At 40.9% G+C, this 23,012-nt stretch overlaps 1 protein-coding gene across 1 annotated transcript; it reads right to left on the bottom strand.

The window, feature by feature from the left end:
• Positions 1-2,277: 2,277 nt before the first annotated feature.
• Positions 2,278-22,108, bottom strand: USP14 (ubiquitin specific peptidase 14). The gene is made up of 16 exons (XM_061448674.1): positions 21,997-22,108; positions 19,402-19,547; positions 18,693-18,725; positions 16,764-16,868; positions 15,026-15,129; positions 13,277-13,335; positions 11,259-11,389; positions 10,702-10,782; positions 9,876-9,955; positions 8,863-8,977; positions 6,523-6,588; positions 6,125-6,217; positions 5,058-5,186; positions 3,926-3,986; positions 3,115-3,222; positions 2,278-3,005 (listed from the first exon to the last, which is right to left on the bottom strand). The coding sequence occupies exons 1-16, from the start codon at positions 22,010-22,012 to the stop codon at positions 2,854-2,856; spliced, it is 1,479 nt and encodes a 492-aa protein (XP_061304658.1). The 5' UTR covers positions 22,013-22,108; the 3' UTR covers positions 2,278-2,853.
• Between the last annotated feature and the right edge of the window lie 904 nt (positions 22,109-23,012).

Below are 23,012 nucleotides of genomic sequence, written 5' to 3'. Positions count from 1 at the left end.
GTGTACCTGCTTGTGAGTGATTCAACCTTGAGAAAACAAGGTGGTGGGGGAGACTCGAGTCACAGTGTGCACTTCCTGTGAAGCACCAGTGTCCTTAGCAGGGTGCATGTTCAACCTGCTTCCTTTCTGAAGGACTGGTTCTTTCTGGACCTTGATGGTTGATAATGGGGGGGTTTCCATGCTTGTGTGCATTAGCAGTTACTAACTTCAGTCTCTGGATGTGTTTGGCTGTGTAGGAACTCCTCCAGTACTTTCTTTGTCCCAGTTCACTGTGAAGTGACAATGGGTTCCATTTTAAGGATATGGCTACCTGTTTATGGGTACAAGCTGTTGTTGTAGCTGGATCTGTTTTCCCTCAAAAAGCAGGAGGTTTTTATGGTGCTAAGCAGTAGCTAGCTACAACTTGGGTCGTGGCTGCTGCTTGTAGAATTTGTGTCATTCAGTGAAATCTCTCCAATTGCCAAGTGTGTGGAAAACTACATATCCCAGAACTTTTCCCCCTATAGTATTGTTTCAGTTATTAAATGATACCTGTGAATTGCTGGGGTGGTTGGCTACTGGCTGGGAGGCAAGTTCCTGACTGCAGAGCCATTGAGGAGAACTTTGTGCCTGCTCCCCCCACTTTGGATGTATTAGGAATTTGATTATTGGGTACAGAAGTGGAAGTTGGAACAGGCTGATAGATGGGACATTGTTGGAAACTACTGAGCTGTGGTGAGACCCCAGCTGGAGTACTGAGTTCAGCTCTGGGGCCCCCAGAGGTATGTGGACCTGTTGTGAGTCTAGGAAATAACACAGCCCAAGTCTTGCCTCCCGCTACAGGTAGGGTTTGGTAGAAGGTACAGACTGGAACATTTCAATTAAGGGACTTGACCTTAGACTGAGGTGCATGGGGAATGACTAATGGCGCTTGGGCATGGCAACCTGCCACCTTGATCTTGGAAAGCTGCGGCTGGGGATGACCACCACAGTGAGCATGACTGCAGGAAGCCATGTGCAGCGAGTTACATTCTTGATGCTTCAGGCATGAGCCACCACCTTGGTGCTCACAGTCGAGGCAAGAGACCTGGGCACTGAGCTGTCCCCCTGGTTTAGCTTTGTTCAAGGCCAGGCTGGATAAGGCTTTGAGCAGCCTGGTCTAGTGAGAGGTGTCCCTGGCCATAGCAGGGGGTTGTTTTGCGCAGAAGGCTCGCTCGAGCTGCCAACAGGAACTTTAAGAGACAACAGTGACCACAGGACCACAACTAGGACATAGTTCCACAAATCAGCAACCGGGCACGATTCCCTTAGCTCCTTAACAGGAACCAGAAGCAGCATTATAAACAGATGTGTCCGTGCCATTTCTGTGGGGAACAGAGGAACAGGCCATACTGCAATGGGGCTTCCTCAGTGTCTGGAGCTGCCTTTAAGCATCATGCAACTTCTTTAAAATCCACCCTTAGGCTTTTGGTGCGCTCCTGGGGCATCTGTGCAGTGGTGAACACAGTGCAAGAACCAAAACCACCTGGGGAGCCATGGCTGGTGCCATGTCCCCAGGGGAGGGTGAAAGCTGGGTGCTTTCTCAGCAAGGAACTCCCCATGCTGTCACTGCTAATGCACATACAAGTGAAGGTATTTCATGTGAGTATGGACTGGCTCACCCACAAGGGTCTGGGACACATTAAAAATCAGATCCTCAGTTGCTGGCCTAGTGCTTTTCTGGCTCTGGCCAACACTGAAATGTTTTTTAACTGCAATCTCCCACTAGCCTACAGCTGCTGCATTCCTATGCAGTAACTGCAGCAGTTACTCTAAGTAAGCATAGCCCAAGTTAGCCACCAAACTAAACTACTTAGCAAAGAATTATAGAATCAACTAGGCTGGAAAAGACCTTCAAGCCCAAACCTTACTCCCCAGGACTGCCAGGTCCACCACTAAACCATGTTACTGAAGGAGTCATCTCATCTTACTTCCAGGGAGAGTGATCCCACCACTTCCCTGGGCAGCCTGTTCTAATACCAAATCACCCTTCTGATGAAGAAATTTTAATTCCTATCCAGTCTAAACCTCCACTGACACAGCTTGAGGCCATTACCTTTTGTCCTGTTACTCGGGAAAAGAGACCAGCCACCTCCTCACTGTGTCCTCATTTTAAATAGCTGTAGAGAGCAGTGAGAGCCAAAGGACAGGAGACAAATCCTACAGCTTAAACACCAGTGGCTTTATCACAAGGCTACTTCCAGACATGCATCAGTGGTGGCCTAGGGAGTGAAAACAAACACATACTGACTATATCAGTAAGACATGAACTTTTTTTAATGGAGGACACATTGATCACAATTGATTTTGAAGTCATCAGGTGCCAGCAACAGAACAGACTGAATCAGAACGTCAGGCTGGACAATACTTGATTGGAGCCATGGTTGTTGGCTATGGGCAGCAGCACTGAGTTACACAACAAGGCAACAGTTGCTCTTCTACCTTCCTAACAACCATGCCAGGTAAGGCAGAGGATGGACAACTTCTGAACTGTGGCAGAAACCATGCAAGAGTAACAAACGCGAGAGTAGGTGTGTAATAAATACTTGATGACATCAGAGAGGAAGGGGCAGGGGGGAAGAAGAGGCTCATTTAAAAAGTTTCTCTTCTGCAAGATGTTAAAGCTATTTTAAAAATTGTCACCACCCCAGGGGCAAGCCCAGTCCAGTCCAGCGGCAGCAAATTGGTACTTGGAGCAGTTTTGAACCCATACCCTTCTTCATGTGAGAAGGTTTGAACAGATTACTTATCCACTTGCTAAAAGCTCTGGGGTTAAAGAAGTGATCAGTTATCAACATTTATTTCACACCTAGGCAGAATGGCTAAAACTGAAGACTACTGGTCAGCTTCATCTTCAACTACTTCGATTCTGCGAGGCCCGTAGAGTAGAACATAAGCTATATGCCAGTCTCCACCCCCGGATAACCTCAAAATATCTTCAGGTGTAACAATGCTGACTTTGTCATCATCAAATTTAATCCATTCATCTGCAAGAAAAGAGAGAGGATTATTTGTAATGTAAGTACATCAAATCTAAGCACACTTAACAAGTCTGAAGGGCAACTGAGAGAGCTGTGAGTTGTCGAGGTGTTTTACCTTGTTTCCTTTTAACCCAAGACACATAATGCCCAGAGGAACTTGATCTGCCTTGATGTGTTAGCACTGCCTGCAGGTCGTAATAGCCGCAGTTATTAGAACCAATATCTGAAGGAAGAGGAGGAAAAACAAGTTACGTGAGTCGTACATGAACCGTTTTATGTTTTAACAGCATGCAGACTGAAGACACACAAGCCAAACTGCAGCACCGCAGCTGTGTAAAGCCCCACTTACAGCATGGTTCTCAATCACTGAACTAAACCCAGCAGCTTTCAGCCAGGACAGCCTCTCAGGAAACTGAGACATAAATACAGATCCTGGACGGAATGCAAATGCGGTAACCTTAAATCAAACCCATCAGTAAGCTTTCTGGACATATACTTCCTTCAAACACCAACCACTCACAAGGAAGCACCCAAAATTGCACATGCCGGGCTGGATGGGGCTTTGAGCAACCTGGTCTAGTGGCAGATGTCCCTGCCCATGGCAGGGGGTTGGAACTGGATAATCTTTAAGGTCCTTTCCAACCAAAACCATTCTATTATTCTATGCTATAATTCTAGGACATGCAAATATCTTTTGATGTGCATATCATTCATTGATGATGCATAGAAGATATGTCTTTGACCATCTCAAGAGCATTTTAGCTTGCCTCATCTTTCCAGTCCTTAATTTTCTGTCAGTTTCTGAAGATTAATTTTCAAAAGTGTTAAAAATAACCAGGGTTCTAAAAATATTCCTACCATTGGGTCCACTTACACATAAGTAAATAGAAAGTTACTTTAAAACAGATTTATTTCCTTGTACTCACCATCGGGAAAAGAAAATGGTTCATATTTAACTTCTTTCTGTGCACCTTCGCTTTTACTAGACTGAAGAACAGAATATACTGAATTAATATGGAACAGTTGTGAAAAAGCTTTAGTGCAACCCTATCAAATCCCAACCCCCCATTCATTTAAAGATGGTTTTAAGCCTAAACATTTTCTGTTCAACTTGAAACCAAGTTCCATTACCATACTTCTGAGTGGACATGCAAAAGCCTCATCTAAACCAGACCACTTTTTACTGCAAATATAACACTGCTTTAGCACCTTTTGCCTAGACTGTTTACCCACCAGACTGACAGTTTTGTTTATAAAACAATTCTGCAATTGAAGACTGTATTCCTTATTAGGGACTTCCTAGCAGCACAAATGGCAACAAGAAAACACTAGAAACAGACTCTTAATAGCACTCTTTCCTTGTTCCTAACTGTGTAGAGATGTGAGCCTCATTCAAATGTTTAAATGAAACTGGCAAGAGTTAGGCCAGGAAAAGACTGGCAAACTTAAAAACAATGGCTAAAACATTACAGTTTTAGCTTGTTTACCTTTTTCCTTCATTAAAGGAAATGGTTTCTTTATTTCAAGGGAAGCCAGTTTTAGAATATGTAGACAGAATAGAAAATGAAACCATTTACCATGGTTTTAGAATGCAGACTATAAGCTCATATATTCTAAATTTATGTAAGTACATATATTCTAAATTTTATCAGTCAGACACATCGTAGAACCTTGTACAACCCTTTCCACTTGGTGAGGAGAAAGCTACCTGTCATGGAAGAAGTGACCTGCCAGCAAGCAGCCATGTTTGAAGAGAACCATTCTGTGTAATTCACAGCAAACCTTTAGCCATAACACTGGTAAGCAGAAGCACGACATTTTCGTAAGTTTTGAAATAAAAATGGAAGCAATATAATTTTCTACAGCATTTAACATTTCTGGTGAAGCAGTCATACCAAAGCTGACAGGGTATTTTCCACGAAAATACACAAAAAGATCTGAAGCTCAATACCAAAGAGTTCAAATGCTACATTTCAGGAAGTCAAGTTTTCTCTAGTCCTTATGAGTGCCCCAATTCCAGCTGTATGACTTCTTTAATCAAAATGTCAGGAGACTTACATTCTTTGGCTGTTGATTGACTTTTTTGTCTTCTAGATCTTTGAATTTTGATCGATAAGAAACCATTTTTTCCTGAAGGTCTGGTGTACACAGCTCATACACATCCAACATAAGAGGGAATTTAACATCCTAGGAAGTAAAAAGCAGAAAGATTATTAACATTACTTGGTACTCCATGTTAAAGCCATCTCCTATAGGAAGACAATACTAAGTCCAATTAGATACAACTCTCATCACATTTATGAGAACTTGATCCACTGAAATGTGGCTGACAGGACTTATGTAAAGGGCTACAATACTTTTACGGAAGAATGTCTAATTCAGTATAAATAAACCATCATAGATCCTTTATTATTAGTTGTCATACTTTACACTACAGAAATACCTACACAACCCTAAGGCAAAAGATATGCATGCAGAATGTCTGTACACTGGCAAAAATGTTAATTTATGTTATCCAAACAATCTTCTAGAATAGTTAATGTGTGCCTTCAATCTTCATTCCCTTGTTTCTCTTGTGAAGAGCAGGCATCATCTATCATGATATGCTGGGGCAGCTGAGGAAGTCTATCAGCCAAGTCCAACAGAAAGCAATACTGGAACATGTAGCTGTTGGCAGCTGGTTCTTGCATTTGTCAGTCAGAAGGCCCATTAAAATAATTAGTACAGGAAGCGTTTGTTAGCTAAAGCATTTCTCATCAACCCTAGAACACTGTCTAGTGACTGAAAGCATGTCCCTCTCCTTAACCAAACATTCTCCTCCGAGTCATTGGTGAGAAGAGACCAAAAAACATCCTAGCAGTATTGGAGCAAATTCATTTATGTCCCTTACCTCCCTTTCCCCAGCCTATTTTGGTAGCACAGTTTGCCACACCACTGGGACCATCACAGCTGGGAACAAAGCTACCTTGTACTTCAGCAAAGAAACTGCACTGTCAATATTTTTAAATGCAACTTAAAAGCAAACACTTGAATAAATAGCCTTCAAGTATTAGCTGTCTACCTACAATAAAAACCTCACTGAAAAGCATGAAGAGGAATTCAAGTTCAATATGCACAAAACTTACCTTAAGAACTTTGGCATTCACAGATTCTTTCTCTTTGTAAAAAAATCTAACCATCTGAATAGTCAGGTAGGCTGGCAAGCGACTGATTTTAGACTATAAGGAAAAAAGAAAAAGCTATTACTTTAGACATTGACAGAACTTTTAAACACTGCAAATCCTAAATCACAGGCTATCCTGTACACACACACACAGGAATGTAGCAAGGCCTCCTAATTTAAAACTTTGTATAGTAGTGTAGTCAAAGAAATAATTTCCAGTTTTAAATTTTTTGGTAGTGGATATTCAGATGTTCTATAAACGTAAATCACACTCTGTTACAGCAGTAACTTTGTGTTTTGGGACAGAAGATTGACAACAGTTGAAAGAATGACGAAGAGAGCAACAAAAGTACCACTCACAGATTTGATATACAGTGCATTTCTCTGCAGTGTTGGAGACAGTTTGGTGATTTCCTCTTGAAGACGCTGTTAAAAGAAAGGTAATAACACCTATGTTAATCATAAAACACAGCTTGAAGCAAAGCACAGCACAGACTAAGCTAAATCAGGTTCTGCCCATCTCCTTTGTTCCTATCAGCCATTACAACAGGCAGAATTTTGAAACTCCTTGGCAGAAAGAGCAAGCCCATTCATTTGTTCAGCTCCAGGCTCATTCCTGTGCCCTGACAGCACAAAGTTTTTCTCTGCAGAAAATTAAATTCTGCAGGAGTAGAACTTGCATTTGGTTAGGAATTGTATCTGGATTTGGTTATGAATGTGTCATGTCATGCTTGGAACACAACTAAAAGCAAATCTGAGGTTTCCTCTCAGGGGAATATTTGCATGTTTCCCAAACCTCAGTTTTGAGCAGACAGAGCTACAGAAGAGACAGGTGGTGCTACCGTGTTTCCAGGGACCTTTCCTAATTTAGGGCAAGACTGGGCTGGTTGGTAGTATTGTTTCTACAGGCAACCCAACATAAGAATTCTAGACCTTTCTTGGCCTGAAAGCGAGGTTACTTTTTTTCTTATAACAATAATCTATGTGATGATTATTTTATTTGTGAACATTAACTAGTTTATCTTACTTTTCCTTCTAGAGTCTGTCGAAAAAAGAAAAAGCAGATACAAAGATTATCTGAGAAGCATGCAACTTGGTTTAGCCACTGCTTCCATCCCTGCTCTTATACAAATACTCTGCAAGAACAGTTACTATAGAGGTTTAGTGGTAGGCTTCTCTCCTGGCTCTTTCAGGTTCCAAAACCCCCAAAAAACTTAGAAATACGCATCTAAAAAGCATGGACTACTTGAAAAACTTCTGCTTACATAAACAGTTTAAAGATGATGCTATGTCATGGAAAATAACACCCCCTTCAAAATCTGCAAAATTAAAGTTCACTTGTTCCACCACCTGGATGTAACCAAATGGCACCAAAATGGCAACCAAAATGCCATCCTATTTTAAAATTGACTTCTAGGGAACTGTTTACAGCATGCTTAAATCATGATCAGAGGGCTGGAGCACCTCTCCTGTGAAGACAAGCTGAGAGAGTCGACGTTCTGCCTGGAGAAGAGATGGCTCCGGTGAGACTTTAGAGCATCTTCCAGTGCCTAAAGGGGGCCCTGTCATGGTTTAAACCCAGTCAGGTAATTCGTTCACTCACCTCCCCCCCCTTTCTTGCCCTCCCCCTGCTCTCGGAGGGACGGAGAGGAGAATCAAAAGAATGCAACTCCCACGGGTTGAGATAAGAACAGTTTAGTAACTAAGGTATAACACAGATCACTACTGCTACCACCAATAATAACAATGATAAAGGAAATAACAAGGGAAGAGAATACAACACCTCACCACCCGCTGACCGATAACTCGCCCCCCAAGCCCGACCAAGCTCCGACCGATACCTCCTCCAACCCTGCAGTCTCCCAGCCCTTCCGGCTAACTCCCAGTTACATCCTGGGCATGACGTGCTGTGGTATGGAATACCTCTTTGGTCAGTTTGGGTCAGGTGTCCTGTCTCTGCTTCCTCACAGCTTCCCCTCCTCCCTGGCAGAGCATGAGGCTCACAAAGTCCTTGGCCAAACCAAAACATCTCTATCAGCTCTGTTCCCGAGCCGAAAGTCAAAACACTGCACTGCACCAGCTACCAAGGAGGAGAAACATAACTGCTACTGCTGAACCCAGGACAGGCCCACAAGAAATGTGGAGAGGGACTTTTTACCAGTGCAGGTAGTGACAGGACAAGGGGGAATGGCTTTAAACTGCCAGAGGGGAGATTTAGATTAAATATAAGGAAAAAATTCTTCACTGTGAGGGTGGTGAAACACTGGAACAGGTTTCCCAGAGAAGTGGTAACAGCTCCATCCCTGGCAGTGTTTGAGACCACCTGAGCAACCTGGTCTAGTGGAAGGTGTCTCTGCCCATGGCAGGGGGTTGGAACTAAACGATCCTTAAAAGTGCCTTCCAGCCCAAACCATTCTGTGATACTGTTCAGTCTGGAGTGAAACCCAGCTGAACAAGCAAATTGGCTGGCACTTGGTGACCTGCATGTGGAAGACAATGTCAGGGTCAAGAAAACACTCTGCTGAAGTCTGCTTTTACACTAACATACAGTTTGTTTTCACTGCCACCTTCCCACTGAATACCAAAAAAACAAACTGGAATTTTGGAATTGATACCTGCTGTCCAAGCTTTACAAGTCACAGATTAAAAACACAGGTAATTTAGAATTTCAGTAAAATAAATGTTACATAAATAACTTACCAATTTTAGTCCTGTAAACAGATATTTGACTTCTTGATTAATAAAGCAGCTGAGCTGAAGCAGATTCTCCTTTCCTTTAGTTACTTCCTCTTCTTCAGCTTCTGTACATTTCATACTTCACAAAATTAAGGAAAACCATGGTGCATCAAGAGCTGAACTACTGCTCTAGTGAAAACATGTTGAACAGCACGGTAACTTAAACTAATCCTCTGCTTGTGCATTAATAGTACTTTTACTTCTCATAGGATAAAAAAAACCCACCAGATTTGAAACAGCCCCTTCATTCTAACCAATCTACTCCTTCATGTGTAATGACCAGTGACGGTCAGTAACAAGCTGTGAAATACAGTACTCATCTAACAGGATGTTTCCATATTTCAGACAAGCAAAATAAGACAGTATAATCCTTTCTAAAAGGTGGTGGTCAGTTTCATGACAACCAGGACTGTGGGGTGGAGAAGTGGGAAAAGAGTAATACTTGGCATGAGGTGTGTGCCCCATGTGGTCATATACTTTTTGTCCTTGCTATAAAAAAGCTACTAGGAAGTTGTCAGCTGCAATAGTTCCTTATACATCTAACAGTGTGCATCAAATTTATTTCTTAAGAAATCAGTCAAGCTATCTTTTGTACCTGTGCAGTATGCCAAGTGTACCAGCAACACTCCCTTACAAGCCACAGAAAAGCCATTTAGGATGATAATTACTTTTATTTGGATAAAACATGTCAGTATCTTTGAACTGGCAACCTTCTCCAGGGAGGAGATCTGGTATTTAATTAGGTGGGTTTCTTATGCAACTTTTCATTACCATTCTTCCTCCCCACATCCTCCTCTCTCTCAATCCAATCTTATTTTTAACTTCTGTGTACTCCTCTAAAACATCACTCCCTCTCTTCCCCAACACACACCTTGGTTTTCTATACTATTCTGAACAATGCTTTCAGGCTCCCCACACTCTACTGCTAAAGTGTGAAATTATTATCATTCTATCGCTTGCCTTAGTCTTTAGGATACGCTGTTTCAAATTCAATGCTGAAGAACTGATCAATTAAACTCTTCTTTTTAGAAGATGCTGCTGTAGCTCCGGAGTCTGTCTGCAAAACAAATTCTCTTATGATTTAAGTGTCATGTAAAGACAGTATTCTTCACAGACAAAATATCTCATTTATTTTAATTCTTTAAAGCCTATTCCTTCACCTTTCTTTAGGTGCATTTTCCCTAGTCAATCTCCTGACACAGCACTAGAGTTCCAAGCCAAAAGCATTTACTGCATGCTGTTAAAGCCACCTCAAAGCATATTAGCAAATAAGATTTGAATCAAAATCAAACTTCCCTGCTCCCCAACTTAAATCAGTCTTAAATTTTAGAGTAGTCAATTAGACTTTTCCCACTGCCAAGACTCTCCAGAAAATAGCTTATGGAGAAGAAAGTCAGTCTGGTAAAGCCTTGGGAAAAACTAACTTCTTATGAGGTTGCTTAGGCGAGTTGTCTGTTTGAAGCAGCATTCTTGCAGCCAACAGTGCTGAAGCACTTCTTCCAGGAAAAGAAACTTATGTGCCAAATTCACAGGTTTCCAGGGCCAGGTGCTACGCACTCACAGTCACCACGGTGGTACTTTCCAGAGCCCAGAGGAGAAGTATTCCTATAGTACGCTCTATAGCATAGCTGACATGACATAGGTAGCTTTATGCTGATGAGACATCAGAAAGCAGTTTCACTTACTGGCCTATAGATACATGTTAAACCCCTCACAAAATAGATAATCCTTACTGAAAATATATGCAAACCACAAGTATAATATTATAAATCCTAACTCCTTTTAGAGTAAGACTAAAATTACCTCCATAACTGTATCACCTTCTATGCCTTCCAGCTTCTGCTGTAGTACCCTCATCATCTGCACCCAGCACTCATTGGCATCCTAAGAAGGGAACAGAACATTAGATGTAACTGGTAAGAGTTATGATTTAGTAATATTAAATCCATCAATCTTCACACTAAAACAAACAAAGAATTCCTTACATTAAGAATTTCTCCCTATTCCACCATACATTTTCAGAGCCTGTGCTTAGTATCACAGTCAACTTAGTATCACAGTCAACTTTTAGTATCACAGTCAACTTTTAGTATCACAGTCAACTTTTAGTATCACAGTCAACTTTTAGTATCACAGTCAACTTTTAGTATCACAGTCAACTTTTAGTATCACAGTCAACTTTTAGTATCACAGTCAACTTTTAGTATCACAGTCAACTTTTAGTATCAACTTTTCTACACAATATAAAAGCAAACGCTTTACTGGGATAAATTACTTTCACAAGAGAAGGAAAGATTTCAAATATCCTTGCTCTCAACACACTAGAATTTTCAAACTATAAGCTAATAATTCGTCTTTACCTGTTGAAGGTACTGGCCTTGATCGCCTTTCTCTGCAAACTGTGGGAAGGCCATGTGTAAAAACTGCAGGAGAATGATAGGTGGGATACTGGAGGAAGTTTTATCCATGGAATCAAACAAGTCTCTAAGAGCTTGAAGAAAAAGTGAATGCTTTGAGAAGTGGAAAAACAATTCAAACATGGCAGAAAGTTGAAAAAGAATAGTAAAACAGCAGCAACACTTAAAGGCTTATCATTTAACAGTGTCCAGTTTGATCTTTCCAAACCAGGACCAAATTTTCCATGCGTCATAAGAGGTACACCCAAGACCTCATTTCTGAACATGACTTTGTAAGCATAAAGATAACAATTCTGAGAGTTTGGAACAAAAGACCTTATCTTTCCTGGCTGTTAACAGAAAAATAAAACTTGAGCAGTTAAGTTTTCATTTGAAATACATCTGAGGAACAATGTTTTCACAAGAGCACGACACCTAGAGAAACCAGAAGGCATTCACAATCTATCCTCTAAAGCAACTTCAGCTTCACCAACTACTGGGAAAAAAAAAAACCTTTACTTATTCCCAACTACAATATCTAGAAAATACTCATGCTTAATTTAAGCCCCAGGAAAACAAGTATGTGTATGCATACATGCAGACAGTTCGTAACTATGTTCAATGCAACAGATGCTACCGACTGCATGACAATACACGTGGCTTTCTTTTTTGTTCCAGATACAGTACTATAAAATGTCTTATCTACACAGGTTACAGCATCACTTGAGACATCTACTAATCCTCACAACAACCCTGTGAGGTTGGCAACAGTCTGCATGGTCACTAATTGACAAATGGAGAGACTAATGAATGATACTCTTGAATAAGTGCATAGACAAGATTACAAGATCAACTGCTTCCTCACTTTAAGAAATATCTGCACTGACCTTGATTAAGAGGGACAACTGATATGACAGCAATTTAGAAAAAAAAATGCCGTAAGTGTCATGCAGGAGTTCTTGACCAGCTCAGCACAAAAGAATTAACTATGAATTACTTCAACTATTAAGATTCCTAAAAAAGCAGAGCTGTCACCTTAAAGAGAAAACAAGGGACATGAAGTAAAGTCAGTGAAAAGGGGAGGGGCAGGTGTGGTTTGTATAGAGTAACCATTGAACTTACCACCCCAAAACTTGATCAGCAGGCATACCCACAAACTGGACCTTTCCTTCCTTATATTGTTTTGTTTTTCCTTAAATGGACTGGTAGAAATCCCAGTGTCCTGGCCCATCATCTTAGTGGGGCAATGAAATAGAGTAAAAAAAGAAAAAGTGGACAAGTAGTACCCTCGTTCAAATGTAAGGGGTCTAACTAGAATTCTAGTTAGAACTTGGAGATACAGGGCCATCGTGAGCTCCCACATTGTGAGCACCCAGATCACCACAATATAGAGCAAGTTTCCTTTTGAAGACACTACTTTCTATTTCAGTTATGAAATCTGGATCTTTTGGGTAATGACTAATACCACTTATAAAGCATCAGCTACCAACTTAATAATTAATGCTCAGCCAATAGATCTTATTAAAAAATACAAATGAACTACATGTTCTGGGAGTATGGTGTTAACCTATCATTAAGTGAAATGAAGAATTGTGCACTAGACTATTTCTACACAAAATGATCAAATCTGCAGATGGATGAAGTACGCTTTAGAAAGCTCCAATTACTTTATGCCTACACACAAAACACTTAAGAGACAGGAATGATTTCTGTCTAAGCCTAAATGACACTTGTACATATTTTCCCTAGTATGCAGCTAGGTAATAATATGCAGAGATGTATGCTTTGCAGCCACAGTCAGAATAACCTTTAAAGATATTAACAACAGAGCAAAAGGAATTCTCCAGTGTCAGCAGATCTGACATTGCTAAAGCATATGCACTAAAGAAAAACACGCAGAGCTCTAACTGCAATTTTCATCTGCAGTTTAGCAGGAAATTGCACACTAGCCTAAACCCTTGTGTTCTACTCTAAACACCAACCTGCAGTAATGTACTGAGCAGACGCCATTTCTCCTGAAGCTCTTAAGGCACCACCATACCTAAAAGAGAAGAAAAACAATTTGTATGCAATTAAACACAATCAAAAAGAGCAGAGAGGTTTTCAAATCATAAAGCAGGCAGCAGCTACATTTATTTGTGTCAAAAGAAAGGCTAGTTTGGATGGGGCTTTGAGAAACCTGGTCTAGTGGAAGGTGTCCCTACCCACGGCAGGGGGATTGAAACTGCATGATCTTTAAGATCCCTTCCAACCCAAACCATTTTGTGATTCTATAAATCACCAAACCAGAAATAACTGAAAATCAGATTTACTCACATTCACCTCAAAGTCTCAGCTATTCTGCAAGCAATGCATGAAAGCAAAGGAAAACTGGCATCCTTAGACAATAAATAAATGCAGACTGAGAAGTCTGGATACATTCCTGCTGCTTCCCAATCCATTTACCTCAAAAACTCCATCTTTAAAGAGACTAAGTAAAAGTCTGAATAGAAGCTACCCCTTTTCTGAAACATTTGCCACAGCTTCTTCAAATGCATGGAAAAAACACCTTCAAGGATGTGAGTACTTTCACTTCTCTCTCACTGCAATATACCCTTCCATGCTGTCATCAGGCAGGGAAGACCAAATAAAGTCTTAAGTCTCCAGGGGAAAACACAGCAGCTGTCTTTGAATCTGACTTCCCAGAGACAGTAAGGCCACATCTTGTATTGCAGTCTGCCAGTCTTATAGCATACATTCTGATATTTGGTATGTTAAATTTGTCAAACACTCTGATTCAGTGCAGTAACTCAGTCCTTTATATGGAAATAAAACAGACTTACCTAAAATGACAATACTGAAAACCAAGAAAAAGCTTTAAAACAGTGTTTCTGTACTTCACAAATAGTTCTAAGTGATAAATAATTAAGATTCACCTGCTAACAGAATTAAGGGAAATGCATACATATTTAAGTAACTAGTGTTTACAGTAACCTAGACTATCCAGTTGGGTACCAAGGTGTCAAGAAAGCAGTGTGTTTTAAAGAAGTTAACCTTAAGATGGCAATGCTCTACCTAATCTTCACATTCTTAAATACTGATGGTTTTTATCATACTAATAATTAAACAAATCAGGTTAAGTTATTCTGCATTCAGAATGAATGAAACAGATTCCATAAGGGCATGTCTTCTGTTCCCTACCCATCCACATGACAGTAACTCCATCTTAGCTTAGTTTGCTGCCACAGTAACCCCATGGTCCTCTCTCAGAGCTTTCTGTTGTACCTCCCAGTACCAAACATCAATAACGGCAGAATTTCATTGCACAATGTGTTTTCAGCATTAAAGCCACTGAAAAGAATATTCCTCAAAGGAACAGGACTCCTGTACAATCTTTTACACAGAACTAGCCATACAAACTAACATCAGAAAACAGGGTTAGGAGTTCAGTAGCTTCTCTAAGCAGTTTAAACAAGTCTTGATAGGAACTATTTTTTAACTAGGCAAAATACATTCTATCTACTAAAAGCCAGTTCCAATAAATACATATTCTTAAATTCTTTAAAAAGTTTAGACTAACACAGCCATAGGATACGAGTTCAATCTATCATGATGTTAACCTTGAATTGCTTTAAAGAATAACAGATTGCTATGAAAATTCGTACCAGTATTAAGACAACTGTTCTACAAAATATCTACTTCATAAGCTAAAGAAAACATTTTGGTTGTGGTATTTTTGTGCTGAATCCTACCTTTTAAGGGCCTCTTTCACTTCTGGCACTGAGCGGATACACTGAACCGTAGCATTCATGTAGCAAGTGTTGCCAAGGTTTGTCAATCCACATGGTAATTCCATCTACCAAAAAATTCACAAGGGTGTTTGAGGGTCACAGAGAGATGTGCAACCATTTTTGCATAAACACTATATAACTTGACATCAACTTCTATGAAAAGGAATGATCAGAGATGTGTAAAACCTGGAATATTCCATCGAACCTTATGAAGCTTTCCAGATCCATTTTCTGATTATATTAATCATTTCACCATTCGGTGCTTTTAGAGGACATTCAGGAATGCTTTGGGTTGTTTTTTTTTCTGTGCGTGTTTAGTTAAATGTCTTCAAGCAGGCAGTCATTCAGAAAGTTCAATTATAATCACACTCAAGTTTTGACCTTAAAGTTCTAGTTCCATGGAATTTCCACATGAATACACTTGTACAAAACACTGATGTTTTAATTAAAATCAGTTTTTGGTAAAACTCTCAATGTGCTGAACTACATAGTCAAAAACAAAAGCATTATTTAAGCTCCTTTCCAGAAGTTTGCAACAGATCATTAATTTGATCCTTCCAGGCAGCTTGTGAACTTCTAAAGTTTTGACAAATGCGAAGGCCAAGTAATAATTAAACTAACCAGTTTCAGAAACAACTATAAATCACAATATAATAGATTTTTAAATTTTCTTTAATCCTGCATCTTTGAGCAGTTGTCAGGGAAAAGCATGTAGTTTAATGAAACTGAAGTTGTGCTGCATACCAATACCACTGAATTAGTTCAGGAAAGGAGAATTCATTTAGCTGTGTATTCAATTTTAATGAATACATGCAGTACAGACAACTGAATTTTGATTAATAACAAAATATGAATCGGAGGAATGCAATGTGACCAACTTTCTGAAAATGAACTATCTCCTTGCTTGCCTCAGTTATCTCAAAGTCTGTGTATAGGGTTAGTCTCAAAAATACATTAATATCCTTCCCCTGCTGGTGCCATGGAAAGCATTAAATACTTAAACACAAAACCAGCCCTAAACTACAGGTTTGTTTTCATACAGACGTGCATAAATGTATTCCCATTCTGCATGCACAGGTGACAACAGTCATGCAACTGTTAAGTATGACAGAGCTCCCAGTTCAAATGACTGATGAGAAAATTAAGCCTTTCAAATTGTAAAGAGGGAAACAACTCAAACATAAGTTACTTCATTAAAAAATAATAATTATGATCTTCCAGACTTTAGTCCCATAAAGGAAAACATATAACCTATTCCACTGACATCAAACTTACTTTCAAAGGACAAACAGAACCCCAAACACACCCCACCTCAAACACTAGTTTCCCTTCAAGGATACAAAGGAGGCATCTAAGAGCCCTTATTCTGGCAAAGCTCAGGACACCAATACATAAAGAGTAATACAATTTTCTCTTTAAAAATATCAGCAATGCTATTTTTAGAAAATTTACTAAGCTGCCTGCTTAAAAAGAAAAAACAGCACCAGTTACATGACTTGCAAGTTAAATTCCAGGCTTCTTACCAGTGCCACCAGTTGGGTCATCAATGTAAATTTGTGTTTTCTTTAAAAAGCTATAAATGCTAAACAGACATCACAGTTTCAAAATCCACTTTTAAGCAACTTCTAGTATTTAGGAACTTGTAAACCTTAGAATAAGAGAAATAATGGCAAAGAGCCAAAGAGTGAAATATGCTTACAGCTGAAGCCAACTGCTCCTCTGTCATGTCTTCTACAAAGACAGGTCGAGCAATTGGCTCTTCCGGAAGCGCATCTGCAGAACCCATCATTAATAAGGTCATCCCCTTGAAGCACAGTAAAAATAGTAATAAATAGTTAAGGGCAGTTATTTCTCCTTTAAAATAAATAAATAAAATCATTAAGCTCTTGATAGATTTCAGTTATTTCCCCAAAAATAAACACAATCTTTCTCTCAGTTCACAGAACTGATACTGTGCTGTTGTTTCTTAGGATATACCTTAACTTTCACATTATCTAGAAAGTACTTCTCAAGAACAAATCCACAGCATCATCCATGCTAGACATTTCCACTGAGCCTGGTGAGCTTGACACCAGCTCAGCGACATAAGATTCCAACTGGGACTAAATTTAACATTCACTGAATACCCCAATATGAAGCATTCAGAAAAGCTCCCTTTCTGACAGACCACTAGGGATCAGGCATCTTCAACACTGCAGTGCAAATACTCCTCTTTCCCTTAAGTCTTAGCAAGTACCTCAGAACCCAGGATAACTGAGCAGCTCAATTCTGATTTGAAAAAAACTGCAACGTTTGAGTTTCTCAAATTCAGAATTCTCTAAACAACAACAAAAACATCCCTCATCTTTAGCCTAGAATCTAGGGAAACCCTTCAGACAGATGTGGGTAATAATGACCATAGCTGAATTTGGAATTGTTTCCTTCACAAGAAAAGTGGGAAACAGAAGTGCCATCCTTTGTGTGGCAAATTCCAAGATCATTAAACTAACTGAAAAGTGAACAATAATCAAAATGACCCCATCAGTTTAGGCACAAGGACTGACATTCAAGAAGTGGGGGTAGGAAGCAATCAAGTTACCATGCTTGCTGGACTAGCATAAGGAAAAGGAGTTTTACAGCATTCCACAGGAGTCCATCTACACGGTAAGTTCTATCAAAGGGGAAGAAAATGGCTATCTAGGGCCTTGAAAAAATACAATGCTAAGGAAAAGAAAGACCAACATAATGGAAAGAAACCGCTTTGACAATGTAAATAACCCCCTAGAACTTGTATATAATATCATCAAAATTAATAAAGGCAATTATTAGAGTAACAGTATGCATTAAAGGACAAAAATATTATGTACCAGGGATTTTACTGAATGACTTTGCTACAACAGCTGTAGCTATAAGCAGCTAACAGATGCTTGCAAACTAATTACAAGGGTAACAGTGGCACTAATTCAATCTGCTCAGTGAAGAACTGGAGTAAAACCTGAACGAAACAGATGTTACAAGGTATCTACAGAAATGAAACTGCAAAAAAAACCCAAACAAAAATCTCTGGGATTCCCCGTTACAATATTATATAGCTAAGAAACACAAATACATTCACTTTTTGTTTTCTTTTTGAACTAGTCAAATAAATAACCATTACTAACAGCTTTGTTTTTAATCAGCAGCAATTTAGTCCAGGACAAATTTCAGCACATAGATAAGAAATAAACAGGCTGAGCTTTAATTTCAGTGCTTGTAATGCCACGATTTTCTATGTTGGGTACATACAAGCACAATGGACTACAGGCAGTGGCCAGGTTCACAACCTCTCTCTAAATAACACCACTTATTACTATGGTCACAGACAAGACAGAAGGACCATTGGTCCGACCCATAACATTTCTTGTAAGAAATCTATGCTTCAAAGGACTTCAGAAAGCTGACAATTTCCCTACAGAAGCCAAAAGGTTTTTCACAAATCACTGGTGAGAACTACATAAGAATGCTTACGTATGACGCCTGTAAAATTATTTTTCATCAAGGTCTGATTTTCAGGAAAGAGCTACCGACTGAAACAGAAACAGCAGAACTTTTACATTTTTCTTTAGATGTGAGAAAAACGAGTAAAATTTAGTTATTCCCCAGAACTTACATTCTTTATTTTTAGGTTCCCCCAGTCATCATCCTGTTTTTGAAATAAAAGACAAGTTAATTATCTTACAGTAAAAGACAAGTAAGTATCTTCATAAATATTAATAATGTATTTCCAAATACACAACTGTTTCATTGAAGATTTCACAATATTAACTATTTACATCAAGTCTTGTCTGACTAAAATAGAAAGCAGCCAAGTCATCTTCTAATAAGGTTTTAATTTGTTGTTCAACACTGCTTAGATAGAAGCAACTTTTTGTAGAAAATCTGCCCATACTGCACTATACCAGTAAGTTTCTGGCAAAGAAGTGCCAGAGAAACTTTTCTCGAGCTAAAAAGCAAAAAGTTGCATTCAGATTCTGAATGTTTAGAAGGAGCATTAAAAAAAAAAAGCAAACAAAAAAAAAACAAAACCAACCAAACAAACAAAAAAAAACCAAACCACAAAGCAGAGTAGGTTTTGGTATAAAAGAGTGGAGAAGTGTTTTAAAACAGCAGTGTACCTCCCAACCATCTAGCAGCACTTTTTCAGGATTTTCTAGTAGTAGGCAACAAATCATACAGAATTATTTCTGAAAAGTGTAGTCAGTTTAATACATGCAATGAAAGATCTTCTGGAGGAATACTTAAAAATACGGTCATTGATCATGACATTGTAACATTAAATAAAGTTAGAAATAATATTAAAACCAAACATGGGTTTCTACCTTCAGAGTTCCTCCTTTAACCATAACCTTCTGTCTGGCTGGCTGAACTCCAGTCAGTGCAAACAACTGGGCTTTGAAGACCATTGGAGGTTCATCAGTGTTAAGCTCCACACCATCGAATTTCTCTTTTCCCCATTTCACATTAACTGCAAAAAAAATGTTTTGAAACTAGATTATTTCTCAATACACAAGAATGTTATTACCAAGATCAACCCACTGTTTCAAATTCCAGCATTTATACCATCTCAGAACATTCAGCTTTCAACTCTAAAACTTGTCAACCAAGCTAAGGGACACCTTGCTCAGCCATCAGAACATATTACTTCCAACATGTCTAAAAATGTCCTACAAAACAATTGTATGCAATATATATAAGCTGAGAAATTTTCCAAGCAATAAATGTGTATAACAGCCCCAGAAATCCTTTAGGCAAGTCTTCTGAAAAGCAGTTTGAAACTAACTCTCCCAGTTTCTTGGTACTGTTTACTGTAAACAACTGAACTTTCTGAAGGAAGTTCAGATGTGAGATTCCAGCTCAGTTTTCCATAGCGTTTCCGTTCCTGTTCAATGGAAAACAATACCATGTTCCTTAATAGCAAAGCTACTGTTTGACAGACATAGCTTTGGCTACCAGTATCATTCATGTGGAGCTACATGAAAAGGCAAGTGTGCATCAAGACACAACCTATGCAATAGCACACCAATGGACAGTTCACCTCAGAGTGACATCCATGATGCCACCACTGCAACCCTCCTCAGTTTTGACAGTGTTCACATAACCAGCTGCAGATACAGAGGACCTGACCCCAGTAAAGGTGGAATTAAGTAGTAAAGCGAAATACGGTCTGAAAACTGCAATTCTTGACACTGGAAATGGGATCATCAGCAGGAACATTAGGCAGAACAACAGAGGGCACGTTAACTTCCCTTTAGTAAAGCTTGTACTAATCAAGATCAGGCACAAATGCTGGAACAAACTGTGCTTCCAAAGAATGGCTACACATCTTTGATCACTTCCAACCACTATCACAGGTATATAAGGCTACTTCAGCAAGCTGCGGTTTTGGTGAAAATTTGCGATACATAGCACACAGTAATATCCTATGTGCACGGTAAGGGGCAGAAATATCATACTTTAAGAAAGTCTTAGCTTTCCTTCCACCTGTGCTTTGATTCTACATCAATATATTCAGCAACTCTAGTTTTTTTTCCATCACAAACCTCTTAAAAATTGTGATTTTAAAAAGTCTTCCGAGAAGGTTCAGATTTCAGATGCATGCAGTGCTTGTAATGGGTTATAAAACAGAAAAACCAAAATTTGGTCTAAATTAGATTACAAAGCATGTCAAACAACTGGCTTTTCAGTATTTCTAGCAGAAAGTACCTTCTGATTTGCCCAACCTCTTTTTTTTTTTAAACAGATCTATTAACAGTTGCACTTGATCTTAAAGGTCTTTTCAAACTTAACTGATTCTATGATTTTGTATACCATACTTAGTACCAAGCACAAGTACTTTCAGGAAGACAACCCACTCAGTCACAGCTTTTTGAGTTTTGCATTTCTGAAGTCATGCATTCAGCACCTAATATGCAGAAGGGTTAGCAATTATTACTAAAGACTTGTAGTGTCACTGGTTTTGACAACCTGGCACTCAAGAGGAGGAAACTTAAGAAGATGAGCATCTTCAGAGATCACAAACAAAGAAAATTGTTAATCTGAAAATAATGGAGATTTAAAAAAGGGAAGAACATATCTGCCCTGTGAACAGATAACACAGATTGTACAGATGTGCTAGAGTTCAGAAAAAGTCCTGTTATATGGACATGAGAATTCCAGTTTGCCAACCACAATTAAAACAATGGAGAAAATGGGATGTGACTGTGTACTGAGGCCTTCTACAACCTGTTCCTCGTGTACTGAAAAGCCCCAGGAGGCCAGACCTGTTAAGCATAAATAAAGCAGTAACTGGTCTTGGATATGTCACTGGAGGTTTTACTCTCGCAGTCCTCACTAGAAACTTTCCTTCATGACAAGGAGGGGAGTAAGATACTCTAATTTTAACTAGGAAATAGTGGATTTAAAAGAGAAGAGGCTGATGCACCTGCATACATTTGGAAGCGTGGATGCAAAACTGCGTCTCACCTGACAGACAGCACCACTTCACTCGGCGCAAAACAAAACCAACCCAAGACGCACGATCGCACACGATTCGCGTTTGACACCCGGGCCCTCCCGGACATCAACAGCGCTCCTTCCTCGACCCAGCCGAGCAGAGCCGACCCGACACTTCCCCCACAGCTCGGCGGGCCGGGCCGGGCCGGGCCGGGCCGCGCCGCATGTCCCGGGGCACTCCCGGCGCCCGGGCCTCGGACACGTGCGAGTACCGGCGGCCGGACAGCGGGGCCGCCGGAGGAGCCTCCCCACGTGAGGGAGCGGCGGGAAGGGCCCGGCCGGGGGCTGCAGAGCCACCGAGGAGAGCTCGTCGCTGAGGTAACAGCCCCGCGGCCGCGGGGAATGCCCTCCCCTTCAGCCCCACGCTGAGGACAGCCCCACTCCGGGCTGGGCCGGGCGGGCGCCAAGGCCAAGTAGCTCACCTGAGAAGAGCGGCATGGCGGAGAGGGCGGGCGGCACGCCGTGTCCTGGGAGGGCGCGGTTGACGGCGGGGAAGCGAAAGGGCGGCAGGCAGCAGCGTTAGCAGGGAGGGCGATAGCAGCCCCAAGTCCGTCGCGTCGCTGCCTGCCTCCCTCCCTCGGGGTCTCATTCAAACCGGCCCCTCAGGATGACGCTGCAAGCGGGGCCGCTCTCCGGAAGCGGGGCGGGCTGCGCGCGCAGCGCCGGAAGGGCGCGGCGCGGTGAGGCGGGGCCGTTAACGGCTGCCTGGTGGCTGAGGCGGGTGGTAGCGATCGCTGTGTTTCCAGGCGCGCTGCTCTTCGCACCGCAGGGAAGCTGCTCGGGCTGTCCGCGGAGAGCGGGGATTTATTGCGGGGAAGCACCACATTGGAAGGCGTGACTCGTGTCGGACTTCCCTCGTTAGAGACCTGTAGAACTGTACTTATACCGAGTAGCTCGCCCGGTGCTGGGTGTGATTAAACCACTTGCGCGCAAACCGGGCGTGGAGCCAGCGCGTACGATCTCTGGGTTAGAGTCTGGGAAGAGCCCGGCCACCGGAGTGGGCGGAAAGCGGTGTTGGTGCAACAGGCGGGGAGCGGCGGTGTGAGGGCGAGGCGGCGGAGGGCTGAGGTGGGTTTGTAGGCGTGCTGGTTGTTTGCCCAAAGGGAGAGTGGAGGAAGGGTCTGTTGCGGGTTATAGGAAAATGTGGGGTGATATATAAACTTGGAAGAATTCTAGTAAGGGGAGAGGGGATGCCGAATCTGCCAGCAACTATTTTAACAGATCAGGAGTCCTTGAAGGGTAATGGAAATGGCCAGGACAATAAAAAGCAGTTATAAAGATGCTAAGAGCAGTAGACATGAATACATGAGTCTCAAGTGCTTCTATCAAAAGTGTTGGTATTAGGCTGCGATTTAAGCACTGCTTTAGCTTCTTTAACGTGAAAAGGAAGAGAATGCCGGAAGAAATATCCCGTCCTCAACACCCGTCCTAGCTACCA

Source organism: Pezoporus flaviventris, unplaced genomic scaffold (genome assembly GCF_033815535.1).
Source record: "Pezoporus flaviventris isolate CSIRO_AGI_PZ_B2104156 unplaced genomic scaffold, CSIRO_AGI_Pfla_v1 ptg000007l, whole genome shotgun sequence".
In the NCBI taxonomy this organism is placed as follows: Eukaryota; Metazoa; Chordata; class Aves; order Psittaciformes; family Psittacidae; genus Pezoporus; species Pezoporus flaviventris.
The sequence above is the reverse complement of the archived record's forward strand: the minus strand, read 5'-3'. Positions and strand labels throughout refer to the sequence as shown.